This window comes from Pongo abelii, chromosome 9 (assembly GCF_028885655.2).
Source record: "Pongo abelii isolate AG06213 chromosome 9, NHGRI_mPonAbe1-v2.0_pri, whole genome shotgun sequence".
Taxonomy (NCBI): domain Eukaryota; kingdom Metazoa; phylum Chordata; class Mammalia; order Primates; family Hominidae; genus Pongo; species Pongo abelii.
The window spans coordinates 6,139,341-6,153,512 of NC_071994.2; the positions used below are offsets into that span (position 1 = coordinate 6,139,341).

The following is a 14,172-nucleotide window of genomic DNA, read 5'->3' on the forward strand; positions in this document are numbered from 1 at the left end:
TCATGATACTAAATTAAAATATGGTATTTTCATACAGCGGAATATTATATAGCTATTAAGTGATGTCTATAGCATATATATTTGTATATGTATTTTTGAGACAGGGTCTCACTCTTGCCCAGGCTGGAGTACAGTAGCACAATCACGGCTCACTGCATCCTCGACCTCCCTGGGTGCAGGCGATCCTCCCACCTTAGTCTCCCGGGTAGCTGGGACTATAGGCATTTACCACCAGGCCCGTCTAATTTTTGTATTTTTTGTAGAGATGGGGTTTCACCTTGTTTCCCAGGCTGGTCTCGAACTCCTAGGCTCAGGCAATCCTTGGCCTCTCAAAGTGCTGGGATTACAGGTGTGAGCCACCACGCCTGGCCATCTATGGCGTATTATACGGAAAAATATTTAGTCATAAAAACAGTATGTGAAAATCAGGTGTTTCTTACAATGGTCTGCAGACTGGCTCATAGGCCAAACCTGGCCCTTTACATGTTTTTGTTTTCGTTTTTGTTTTTGTGGCTTAGAAAGCTAAGAATGGTTTCACATATTTAATAGTTGAAAAGCAATCAAAAGGCAACCAATACTCTGTGACATGTGAAAATTATGTGAAGTCTCAGTGTTCATCAGTGAAGCGTTCTGGGCACGGCCATGCCCAGCTTTCACATGTTGTCTGTGCTATTCTCACTCCAGTGGGAGAGCAGAGTAGTTGCCACAGAGAGCACCTGGCCCGCACAGCCTGTTCTGCATTTTACAGAAATTTCCCAACCCTTGCTTCATTATATGCAAAGTCTAGAAAGGATAAATGCAAAATATTAGCAGGTGGTGGTGTGAAGTTACCTTTTTCTTTTCTTTTTTTTTTTTTTTTCCTCCTTGACGGAGTGTCACTCTGTTGCCCAGGCTGGAGTGCCGGGCGTGGTAGTTGACGCCCGTAATCCCAGCAGTTTGGGAGGCTGAGGCGGGTGGATCACCTGAGGTCAGAAGTTCGAGACCAGCCTGGCCAACATGGTGAAACCCCGCCTGTACGAAAAAATGCAAAAAATTAGCCGGGCATGGTGGCAGGTACCTGTAATCCCAGCTGCTTGGGAGGCTGAGGCAGGAGAATCCCTTGAACCTGGGAGGCGGAGGTTACAGTGAGCTGAGATCACACCACTACACTCCAGCATGGGCGATAGAGTGAGACTCTGTCTCAAAAAGATAAAAAATAAAATAAAAATGACAGATCCATTAAAGTGATCTGTTAAAAGTATACATCAGATTTATTCATTCAAAAATTAACATTCAGACCGATCTCAACCCAGCTGGGAGCTGCAGAGCCTCCCTGTGGTTTTCCATAAATCCAGAACCCCTGCTGTGGCCCTGAGGGTCTCTTCCAAACTTCTGAGCCTTCTTTCTGCCCTGGACCCCTTGGGCAGCCTGGGAGAGCCTGGGGACCCCTTCTCAGACTAATGTTTATAAAGCATAAAATGAAATACACAAGGTTACAAGAGTAACCAGTTAAAGTGCATATGCCAAAATATTAAACATATATTCGTGGCACAGTAAGTATAATTCTTTATTGATGCATTAAATAATAAGATCGGGCGGTGGATCTGATAACTGCTGTAATATTGAAGTAGTGATGTGTGTAAATAAGATCTTGGGATAGATACTGCACCAACCATAATTTGACATGAAAACACCTGTGATTTTCTATTCAAACTCACAGGCACTGCCAGTGATTACTGTGGCTTATTGCCTGTGCTTCTAAGTGCTGTCTTCCAGTTTGAGCTTACAGGAAATTAAAATAAATATACATTTCCCAACCAAGTTCACATCTCCCCAAGGTTAGCAGCTGTTGGTCTGTCCCTCCACCCTTCTCGAATAGCTCTTTCAGCCTTATTCATCCTGCTTTCCCACACTGGCCTTCTGCTGCTCTTACGTATGCCAAGGTCCCTCCCGCCTTAACCTTCGCACTTGCTCTGCCGGGGCAGCTGCTCTCAGCCAAATTGCAATATAGTTGGTTAGGGCAGTAATGTTACCATTTCCTTTTTAAAGTAGCCCCTACCTGGGCTGGGCGCAGTGGCTCACACCTGTAATCCCAGCACTTTGGGAGGCTGAGGCAGGTGGATCACTTGAGGTCAGGAGTTTGAGACCAGCCTGGCCAACATGGGGAAACCCATCTCTACTAAAAATACAAAAATTATCCAGGTATGGTGGCATACATCTCTAATCCCAGCTACTCAGGAGGCTGAGGCATGAGAATTGCTTGAACCCGGGAGGCAGAGGTTGCAGTAAGCCGAGATCACACCATTGCACTCCAGCCTGGGCAACAGAGTGAGACTCTGTCTCCAAAAAAAAAAAAAAAAAAAAAGTAGGCCCTCCCCCATTGCTCTGTTCCCTTGCTTCCTGTTCCTGTGTTATTTCTATTCAGTGGCCTGACTTGATGTGATACAGTTTTTCTGTTCATCCCTCTCTCCTGCTAGAATGTTTGCTCATTGAGGGCAAAGGCATGATCTGTCTTAACAACAGTATAGCCTGTGCCGGGAGCATCAGTAAATCAGTATTGAATATTGAATATGGATTGAATGCTGACACTAGACAGTGGTGTTAATTCTAGTCTGCAGCAGTTATTTGCCTCCTGCTTTGGAATCTTTTTTTTTGAAACTAGAGAGGTGAAAAATCCCCAGGCCCTACCAACCTGAGTCATTAGCCCCATAGTAACAGTGCTAGTGTGTGATGCCGCATATGTTAGTATATCTATAGACTGTCTTTGAATCCTGCTTCTTAGAAACTGGAGATGTTTTGGTGGCAGCGAAGGCCCATCCCCCTGATGGCAGCTGGTCACAGTGGGTCAAGGGTGCCGCAGTTGTAACCTGGTTTGGCTCTTTGATGGCTTCTGAGCTCAAGTGGGGCTTGTACACTAATATTCAATGCATTTGCCAAGAAGTTTTTTAGATGACTTATCTTTTAAACTGTGGGCACAAAGCATGACTGTTCTCATAACTTACACAATTAAAGTTTGATATTGGAACGTTGGGTTCAAATGGATCATTGCATCATATACTTCAAGTTTACCTTTATTAAATAACTAAAATGCCACATTTCTGCTTTCCCTTTTATCTGCTTCTCTCCCTCTCCCCACTTCTTCATCACGAGCGCCTGTGAAGTGCTCTGCAGTGAGGAGATGCAGGAAGTGCTCTGAAAGCGCGTTTGCTATCAGCATGGGAAGCAGGAGGCCCCGTGGCCTCATGGCAGGCCCCAGGCCTGTGACCCTCGCTCCCAAGGGAATCTTGAGTGTTGTGTCATGCCCCCAGGGTTGGTGGCATCTGTGGGTTGGGGGAGAGAGCTCCCCAAGGCGGCCAGCTATGCTGGGGGGATCCTGGGGGCTCAGCCAGGTCCTCACTGCAAGTGCTACTTGGCACTGGTGTCCAACGTGCTCCCACGGTCTCTAGACGCTTCTCTCTGCAAAGCTGCTGTTCTTGTCGACACCTTCAGTTTCTTTTTTCTGCTGGCTGTTGCGCTCTCATTTCACAGGGCCCTGGGCCTGCACGCTTCCTTCTGCCTTTCAGGGGCCTCCTCTCCTCCAGAGATCTTGGCTACACCGTAAGGAGCCTGACTTCAGCTGGGCCTGTGTGCAGGTGCCAGGCCTTCCCCAGCTGAGCCGGTCCTGTGCTCTGTCCGGCTCCCCATTCCCCAGCTGAGTAGGTCCTGTGCTCTGTCCGGCTGTCCCTTCCCCAGGCTGAGTGGGCCCTGTGCTCTGTCCAACTCCCCCTTCCCAGGCTGAGCGGGCCCTGTGCTCAGCCCAGCCTTGCCTCTGGCACCCTCTTCTGGGTTCGTTTGACAGTGTCAGCCTGCCACATGGTGTCCTCTGCAGATTGGCAAGTCTGCCACCCTGGGGCCACCAGGGCCTGTGCCAGGGTGCACCCTAATGTCCAGGGATGTATCTAGTCAGGAATCACTTGGGTCCATAAACTGCTGCTTATCACCGTCTCATCCCCACTTGGAACCTGGTCCTCTTTGAGCTGGCCTGGTGGCCCCAGGCCCCCTCTTGGGGCAGAGCGCGCAGATGCTGTTCCTCCCATAGCTGCTTGCTGCCTTGGACTCTGTCTCTGTCCTTATCCACCATCTGCTGTTCCCAGCAGGGGCCCTTGCTGCACTATCCCAGCATCTCCACCAAGGCTCAGCCTCAGGGGCATCAGCCCCTCCTGCCGTGCTGTCCTCTCTAGGCCCAGATGCCCACGTTCCTTGACCCCATCCCCTTGTCCTTCCCTGCCCTCCGTTTTCTCTTCGCTGGGCATGGGTTCCATCGTTCTTTGGGACCATCCCTTACCTCGGCTCCCTGGTCCCCCTGAACTCACCTGGGGAGCCTGCAGAGGCTGCCGGGTTCAGCCCAGCTCTCCAGCTGCTGTGATTCTGTTCCCAAGGAACCGGCCTAGCTGGAAAAAAAGCATTCAACAGCTGGCTTGTCTCCCCTCCCCATGAAGGAGCGCTGACCCCGGTGGGCCCGGGCACCGTGTTTCCATGCCCCTGAATGCCACGTCACACCCCTCTCGCGCTGCCAGCACCTCCTCCCCAGCCCAGCCCTCAGCAGGCCCACTTTCTTCTGTTTCACCCAGAGCTTTTGGAAGAGACCTTCCCTGTGCATCTGCCAGCCCACCTGAGGCTTCCCGTCTAACAGGGGCAGTGGCTGTGCTTCGGGCTCCGGCCCCACCCACTTCCCGCCCTCCTGCTAAAGACATTCCTCCTGCACCCCAGCACAGTCTCTCCCAGATCATTCTCACCATCTTCCAGATGCAGTGGAATTGCTCCAGGCAATACGTTGTGTCTTTAAATTATTTCAAACACAGATCCCCTGCTGTGCACAGCATTCCTTCTGTACACTGCTGCAGGCTGCACCTTAGCCTGAAGGGAATGCAGTGGAGGTGTGTTGGACTCGGGGGTTGGGGGGGGTGTCATGGTATCAGTTACATCTTGAAACAGAAACCTCGTTAACCTAGAAACTGACCCACCTCCACCAGGCCCTTCCTGAAGCCAGTGACACCTCTGTCTGCTGCCACATAACTACCCACATGTAAAAGCAGCCAGAGACTGAAAACATAAATTGACAATAGGCTGGGCACAGTGGCTCACATCTGTAATCCCAGCACTTCGGGAAGCCAAGGCAGGTGGATCGCTTGAGCCAGGAGTTTAAGACCAGCCTGGGCAATGTGGTGAAACCCTGTCTTTACAAAAAAATTTTTAAAAAAATTAGCCCGGCATGGTGGCATGCACCTGTAGTCCCAGCTACTCAGGAGGCCGAGGTGGGGGGATCACCTGAGCGGGGGGAGGTTGAGGCTGCAGTGAGCTGTGATTATGCTATTGCACGCCAGCCTGGTTGACAGCAAGACCCCGTCTCAAAAAAATGTTGATGATGAAGTCCACTTCTCCTTGCCAACCTTACCCAATCCTTCCTTACGTTTTAGACAGATCAGCATGCCCTGCCGTGCACTAAAGTACTTCTCTTTCCCCAGGACATGGGCAAGTTTTGCCTCACATACGAGGCCTCCATGACCCGGCTCTTCCGAGAGGGGAGGACGGAGACCGTGCGCTCCTGCACCACTGAGTCGTGTGACTTCGTGCGGGCCATGGTGGACCCGGCCCAGACGGTAATGTGCCATCAGGCTGAGGACACAGCATGCTTGTCACGCTTCCCTAAAAGGCTTCTGGAGGCCGTCACTCCAGCTTCTCTGATCTCATCATTCCTGTACCTTCTTCTTCAGGGGTGCTCAATTCAGCTTCTTTCCTCTGCCCCTTTCAAGGGTACAGAAGGTATTAAAATATTAAAAGGTAAAGGTAGGGACAAGGACAGAGACGCACGTTACAAATGATACTTCTCCAAATCATATTCTACTTCCCAAGAGTCTTTAAATTAGGCCAGGACACCACAGTGAGGAAAGGCATAGCAGGTGGCTGCTTTGGAACTGAACAGGTAGTTGGTGTCAGGGTAGGCGAGCTGTGACTGCCACACGGAGACCTTCCATTGGTTATTAGAGCCATTGCCACGCTGGGCCCCAAGTGCCAGGCTGGGGACCTGGGGGTGTTCTGTACATTGTCCTTTAAATTTTCTTAGCAGTGGTCCTGAGAAGTGTCATCAGTTCATTTCCATAGATAAAGAAACGGAGGCCTAGATGAACTCAGCAGCTGCTGGGCCATTCCGCTCATTAATGGCCGAGGTCAGACCCAGGCCACTGGGTCCACCTGACTCCAGCGTGCAGGTGCTTTCTGCTGATCCCCAGAGGAGACACAGGCCAGGGCTCTTTTTTCCGAGACAAACTTCAATCTGGAAAGGCTGTCAGACTGGGCGCGGTGACTCACACCTGTAATCCCAGTACTTTGGGAGGATGAGGCGGGCGGATTGCCTGAGCTCAGGAGTTCGAAACCACCCTGGGCAACATGTTGAAACCCCGTCTCTACTAAAAATAACAAAAAATATTAGCCAGGTGTGGTGGCTAACCTAGATCCGTAACCGCTCAACTTGAGACAGGCAACATATGTCCATCCCAACTTTTGTCACTCAGGTGGAACAGAGGCTGAAATTGTTCAAGTTGGCGTCTGAGAAACATCAGCATATGTATCGCCTCGCCATGACCGGCTCTGGGATCGATCGTCACCTCTTCTGCCTTTACGTGGTGTCTAAATATCTCGCTGTGGAGTCCCCTTTCCTTAAGGAAGTAAGTCTCTTCCACTTCTTCCGTCAGTTGTATTGGCTAGACCAAAACTTAGTAAATTACTACAGCCTTGCATGAACTTGTTTTCATGTCATAGTGGGCATTTGAAAAAAAAAGGGTCTGTGGGCGTAGCTGTCATAAAATGGAAAATGTGAGCAGCGCGTTTAGTACCGCGTTTCTTCAGTAACTTCGCTGTCACACGTAGCCCCTGACTTAATAGACCCGAAGACCTCGAGAGCTTACTCACAGTAAGACGCACGGAAGTAACTAGGGGCTGATGAGCTGTGAATGCGTACCACCTTTGTTTTTAAAATCCTTTATTTTATTGTAAGTTTATGAAATGTATTATTATTATTTTTTGAGACAGGGTCTCACAGTGTTGCCCAGGCTGGTCTCAAACTCCTAGACACAAGCAATTCTTTATCCTTAGCCTTCTGAGTAGCTGATGTGCACCACTGTGCCCAGCTCAAATTTAATTTAATTTTTATTTACTTATTTATTTATTTTATTTTTTATTTTTTGGAGATGGAGTCTCGCTCTGTCACCCAGGCTGGAGTGCAGTGGCGCCATCTTCGCTCACTGAAACCTCTGCCTCCCGGGTTCAAGCTATTCTCCTGCCTCAGCCTCCCGAGTGGCTGGGATTACAGGCACACGCTGCCATGCCTGGCTAATTTTTTTCTTTTTTTTTTGTATTTTAGTAGAGAGGGGTTTCACCGTGTTGCCCAGGCTGGTCTCGAACTCCTGAGCTCAGGCAATCTGCCTGCCTCGACCTCCCAAAGTGCTGGGATTACAGACATGAACCATTGTGCCTGGCAAATTTAATTTTTAATAGTGGCTGTATTTAACAGCCAGCTTGAAAATTCTCTGAAAATATGGCAGCTGGCTCGTGGGAGTTGGTACAAGTCTGACACCTCTGTCCCCGTTCTGGATCTTACTCGATATATCCGTTACCTTCACTGTCTGAGATGCTATTTGCTGGTATGCCCCCCACCCCCGCCCCGCACTCCGTGCCCCAGTCTGGAGGCCCCACCCACCCCGCATCCTCTCTGCAGATGCTGCCTGAGCCAGCGAGGCCTTCGGAGACATAGACTTGTGGTGTCTGGAACAATCAAAAGACCAAGCCAGGCTTTTCTCATCTTCCCAAGGCGACTCCTGAGAGACGGTAGAGGAGGGGTTAGGAAAAGTGTCGTTGGAACATTTCCCTGTTTCACTCAATAGGTTTTATCTGAGCCTTGGAGATTATCAACAAGCCAGACCCCTCAGCAGCAAGTGGAGCTGTTTGACTTGGAGAATAACCCAGAGTACGTGTCCAGCGGAGGGGGCTTTGGACCGGTGAGTGCAGCGGAGCTGGGTGAGGCGCAGTGGGGCGTGGTGATGGGATAGGTAATGGGGTGTAATGGGCCCATCTCTGTGCTGGGTGCCCCCGTTACCTTGCGGTTCTACCGCTGTAAAGGAATTACTGCCGATCATTGCTATGGATGTCCTTGGCAGTCTTGCACTTATTTTTTATTTTTTTTGAGACAAGGTCTCACTCCGTCACCCAGGCTGGAGTGCAGTAAGCATGATCATGGCTCATGGCAGCCTGAATCTCCCCTATCTCAGGTGATCCTCCCACCTCCACCTCCTGAGTAGCTGGGACTACAGATGCATGCCACCATGCCCAGCTAATTTGTGTGTGTGTGTGTGTGTGTGTGTTTTGTAGAGACAGGGTTTCGCCATGTTGTCCAGGCTGGTCTCGAACCCCTGGGCTCAAGTGACCCGCCTGCCTCAGCCTCCCAAAGTGCTAGGATTACAAGGAGGAGCCACCAAGCCCGGCCAGTGTTGCATTTAGAACATTAGAAAGTCCCTTTTTCACATCGTCTCATTTCCCAGCAACAAATTCAAATTTCCTCGTCCTCCAGGTTGCTGACGACGGCTATGGTGTGTCGTACATCCTTGTGGGAGAGAACCTCATCAATTTCCACATTTCTTCCAAGTTCTCTTGCCCTGAGACGGTATGTATGAAAAGAAGTTCCTTTTTCTGAAGATGGGTTATTTTTACTTTATTCTTTTTAAGGAAACACATCTTTAATTTGACAGAAAAAGTCAGTTCAACTGCCTGCTTTTACTTGGTTTGGGCATTTTCACGTAAATGGACTGCTTTTTAAAAAAATTTTTTTTTTTTGGAGACATAGTCTCACTCTGTCGTGCAGGCTGGAGTGCAGGGGCGAGATCTTGGCTCACTGCAACCTCTGCCTCCCGGGTTCAAGTGATTCTCCTGCCTTAGCCTCCCGAGTAGCTGGGACTACAGGCGCCCGCCACTACGCCCGGCTAATTTTTTTGTATTTTTAGTAGAGATGGGGTTTCACCATGTTGGGCAGGCTGGTCTCGAACTCCTGACCTCAGATGATCCACCTGCCTCGGCCTCCCAAAGCGCTGGGATTACCGGCATGAGCCACCGCGCCTGGCCTAAATTTTTTTAATTAAAAAATTATTTGTACAGACAGGGTCTCCCCACATTTCCCAGGCGAGTCTCGAACTCCTGGGCTCACACGATCCTCTTACCTCAGCCTCCCAGTGTTGGGATTACAGGCTTCAGCCACTGTGCCCAGCCATAAGTGAATTTCAAAATTCTCTTTACCTAGTTTTAAAGAAATGTATCTCAGCCGGGCACGGTGGCTCACATCTGTAATCTCAGCACTTTGGGAGGCTGAGGCTGGCCAATCACTTGAGGTGAGGAGTTTGAAACCATCCTGGCCAACATGGAGAAACCCTGCCTCTACTAAAAATACAAAATTCAGCTGGTGTGGTGGCACACACCTGTAATCCCAGCTACTAGGGAGGCTGAGGCAGGAGAATCGCTTGAACCTGGGAGATGGAGGTTGTAGTGAGCCAGGATCATGCCACTGCACTCCAGCCTGGGTGATGGAGTGAGACTCCGTCTCAGGAAAAAAAAAAAAAAGAAAATGTATCTAATTTGGTTTAACATGTTTACCTCTGTTGGCAGCAATGGTTTTGAAGCTTAATGTTGGAGTGCTGCTGTAACTTTCAGACTCTTTAGCACTTGGAAGGTGAACTAAGAATAATGGGTACACGCTAAGAAATCTGCATACAGAGCAGGGGACCCCTGGCTTCCTCTGTAGATGGAAAAAGGGACCTCCTCCCTAGCGTGGCACATTGCCCTCATTTATATTCTGCTTTCCTTGTCGTACATAGCCTGGCAACCCATGCCACTGTCGCTGTTAACAGAGGAAGTTGGGGTTCATTTGTTCACTGTGGTTTTCTTTTCTTGTTTGTTTGTTTTAGACAGGGTCTCACTCTGCCACCCAGGCTAGAGTGCAGTGGTGTGATCTCAGCTCACTGCAGCTTCAGCCTCCTGGGCTCAGGGGATCCTCCTACCTCAGCCTCCTGAGTAGCTGAGACTATAGGGGAGTGCCACCACAACTGGCTGATTTTTGTATTTTTTGTAAAAACGTGGTTTCACCATGTTTCCCAGGCTGGTCTTGAACTCCTGGGCTCAAGAGATTCCAAAGTGCTGGGATTACAGGCATGAACCACCATGCTCAGGATGGTCATTGTGTTTTCCGTGGCATGAATGCATTGGCATTAGGGGAAGGCTTAGATCGACAACACACCCGCACAAACACGTCAGCTGTCACCTCTTTACCATCAGCATTTCTCCGGAATGTGTAAGTTAAGCTTTAAGACGTTGGTCAGATCTTAGAGAACTGGCAGAAAGGAATTTCAATGAAACATTGGGTCAGATTGCAAATGAAAAAGCTTGAAATGTGGGGATGGCCACGTTTTAATACGTTTTTGGTTTTTGTTTTTACATGAAAGGATTCTCATCGCTTTGGAAAGCACCTGAAAGAAGCAATGATTGACATCATCACTTTGTTTGATCTCAGTTCTAATTCCAAAAAGTAATTCCACTGGAGCTGCTGGGAAGGAAAATGAGCTCTTCTGATACAAACCAAATGAAAAATAGGCATTAATCCTGATCTTAGTTCGGGATGAAAAATTGCTCTTAAAAAAACTCAGAAGTTTTCCTTCCAGAAAATTTGGGTGTTTTTTTTTTCCTAGAACAGTATCTCTACCCTGTGAAGCATAACCCCACTACTTCCAGACTTGCCCTCCCTTGGGGGACATTTGATAAAGTCTCCCCTGATGTCTCGGCATCGGCTTGGATTTATTAAGGGATGCAAATCTTGTTGAGTTAATGAAGGAATTAGTAGGGTTGTGGCTTCACACACAATGGAATGGAAATGGTGTGCTTTCTCAGTGGCAACTGAAGACCTAGTGCTTAAGGGCATTTAGCATCATCCAAGCAGGGTAAACTTTTGTTTTGTTAAAAGAAAAATGTGTTATTCAAGTTGGTGGTGTCCCCAGTCGTAGCTAACACATCTGGAATGCACTAACCAAAATGCTGTGCTTTGGAGACCTGCTTTTGTCACCATGGGTAACTGTTCCCGTCTGGTCCAGTAGCCTGTGTTTGCCTCTCCACATTTGAAGCAAGCAGGATGTAAAACGTCTTCAGTTTTACTGACCTTGTATGTCTTCGAGTCTTCACAACCCAGTGCCTTAAAAATGAAAGGCCCTAAATGTAAGGGAGATGGAGAGAAAGATTTATTTTGTGGAGTCTTTGGGTGGAATTGTGGGTATACTGTTCCCTTCACCATTGACTGAGTATGGATAACCCTACATAAGCATTTGCTACACCCCACCGGCTCCCTCCCCCTCAGAAACACCAGTTCCTTCCCAAGGGCAGCTGTGCCAGACTCCCCTCCCGGGACTGCCTTCTTGTCATCATAAGCAACAGAAGAAATCACAGGCACATGTCATAAAAGGGGAGCAAGGGCCGTGATGGTCAGATAATTCACTCAAGAATAAAACATGACACGTGCCTCAGGAGGATCTCTTTCCCAAAGTGACAGCAAGGAGGGCAGGGCATTGGCCACCGAGCAGGGACCAGCAAGTGAGGAAGGGGAGGGCAGCCCACCGTGGTGAGGAGAGAGCGGCTCCACGACCCTAAGGGATGGTCTTCTCCTCCCACCCGGTGAGGGGGAAGACTCGCTGGAGGGTGATGGAGACAGTATGCCGGCTCATCTTGGTGACCGGCCAAGATGTCTCGAGTGACGGTGCTAGGTGTTCACCCAGCCTGTCCTTCAGATAGGAGTGCCTTCACAAAGCGTCTCATGGACCACAAAGCAATTATGCACTGAGTCATCTTCAGTATTTAATGCAAAAATGAAGCATCATGGAATGAAATTCCCACTGGCTGTCATGACAAGCTTAGCTGTCCATTGTTTTAAATCGTGTATTTATTTTTTTGACCACTTGATTCTAGCTGGGCCTGACTCCTTCAGGTCCTGCACCCCGACAGTACAACAGCGACGGCTGAACTGTTGGAGTCAATGGAAGGTGCTTGCCGGAGAACACACGCCTTTTTTTTTCTTTCTTTTTTTGAGATGGAGTTTCACTCTTGTTGCCCAGGCTGGAGTGCAATGGTGCGATCTCAGCTCACTGCAGCCTCTGCCTCACAGGTTCAAGCAATTCTCCTGTCTTAGCCTCCCAAGTAGCTGGGATTACACGCCCGACACCATGCCCTGCTAATTTTTGTATTTTTAGTAGAGACGGGGTTTCATCATACTGGTCAGGCTGGTCTCGAACTCCTGACCTCAGGTGATCCACCTGCCTCAGCCTCCCAAAGTGCTGGGATTACAGGCGTGAGCCACCATGCCCGGCCCACATGTATGTTTTATGTATGTGTACTTCGTGATGTAAAAACCCCACCTTTATGGGCCAAAGATTTTTTTCTCCTGAAAGCAAGAAAAAATGAAAACAAAAGAAAAAAAAAAAAGCAGCCAGGCGCGGTGGCTCATGCCTGTAATCCCAGCACTTTGGGAGGCCGAGGCGGGCAGATCACGAGGTCAGGAGATGGAGACCATCCTGGCTAACACGGTGAAACTCTGTCTCTACTAAAAATTCAAAAAATTAGCCAGGCGTGGTGGCGGGCACCTGTAGTCCCAGCTACTCGGGAGGCTGAGGCAGGAGAATGGCGTGAACCCGGGAGGCGGAGCGTGCAGTGAGCCGAGATCGCACCACTGCACTCCAGCCTGGGTGACAGAGCGAGACTCCATCTAAAAAAAAAAAGCAAAAACCAACAACAAAAGCCCCTGACTGTCCGTGGTGTACGAGTCAAGCAGGCAAGGGGGATGTAGCTCCCTCTGCCCTGGGCAAGAATAGCACTTCCCGTTAAAAGCCGGCAGCCGGCGTCAGTCCCTACCAGAGCCAGCTAGGTCATGCACTGTTGACCACTGAGCAATCTGTGTTACTGTAGAGTTCACAGGGCATTTTGAGTGTAGACGTGAGTGCTTAAACATATTTGGGTTTCTCTCTCAGGTTTTAAATGTTTCAAATGTAATTGTTGCTCATCAGTGCAGTTATCAATGCAATTTTATATTCCTTGAGGGAAGAAAGAGGGGTCTTATTGTACATGTCCAAGGGGGGTGATAAGAGTATTATCTATTTAATTTAATTTGGAACAAACCATTGTCTTAACGCAGCCATGGTTTGAATTTATTATCTTGGGCTGACCGGTGCATGTAAATACAATATGTTCTTTGGATGTAAATCTTAGAAATGCAGTGTGAATGTAGGTTATCATTAATAAAACATTAACCCCAGTCTACTACAAGATTTGTTTCTGTGTCTTTTGTTATATTAAGGGGATTATAAGTCAAGGACCAAGTTCAGATACTTGAGACAAAGTGGAAAGTCTCAGCATATGGAAACAAGGCCTTGGAGGAGACCATAAACATCACCAAGTTCATGTGCTGGGCTGGAAAGAAAAGCCTGTTGATTTTCACTTGCTGTGCATTTATTCATCCATTCCATTGCCTCAGTGCTGAGAACAGTGCCTGACACATAATAGATGCTCAATAAATATGTTAAAGGAATGCATGAATTCCATTTTTCTGTTTTTCTTGAGCACCTGTATTAGGCCATTCTCACATTGCTATAAAGAAATAGCTGAGACTGGGTAATTTATAAGAGGTTTAATTGGCTCTCAGTTCTGCAGGCTATACAGGAAGCATGGAGGCATCTTCTTCTGGGGAGGCCTCAAGCAGCTTTTTACTCATGGCAGAAGGCAAAGGGGGAGCAGGCATTCTACATGGCGAAAGGAGACAGAGAGAGAGAGAAAGAAAGGAGGTGCTCTCTTACACATTTGCAAACAACCAGATCTCACAGGAACTCACGCACTCTATGGTGAGGACAGTAGCAAGAGGGATGGTGCCATTCATGAGAAACGCTCGCCCATGATCCAGTCACTTCCCTTCAGGCCCCACCTCCAACATCAGGGATTACCACTGAACCTGAGATTTGGGTGGGGACACACATCCAAACCATATCAGCGCCTGTTCTAGGCACTGGGGAGACAGCAGTGACCCCATCAGGTTCTGGCTGTCTCATTAGTCCATTTTCACATTTCTATAAAGAACTTCTTGAGACT

At 48.7% G+C, this 14,172-nt stretch overlaps 1 protein-coding gene across 1 annotated transcript in view; it reads left to right on the top strand.

Annotated features, from left to right (window-relative positions):
• CPT1A (carnitine palmitoyltransferase 1A) overlaps positions 1-13,356 on the top strand; it is an 89,897-nt gene extending 76,541 nt beyond the window's left edge. The window contains exons 15-19 of the mRNA XM_024255747.3: positions 5,484-5,618; positions 6,531-6,683; positions 7,899-8,012; positions 8,582-8,674; positions 10,500-13,356. Coding sequence (XP_024111515.1) covers positions 5,484-5,618; positions 6,531-6,683; positions 7,899-8,012; positions 8,582-8,674; positions 10,500-10,586 — 582 coding nt within the window. The 3' untranslated portion in view covers positions 10,587-13,356. The remainder of the gene's footprint in view (positions 1-5,483; positions 5,619-6,530; positions 6,684-7,898; positions 8,013-8,581; positions 8,675-10,499) is intronic.
• Positions 13,357-14,172: the final 816 nt, after the last annotated feature.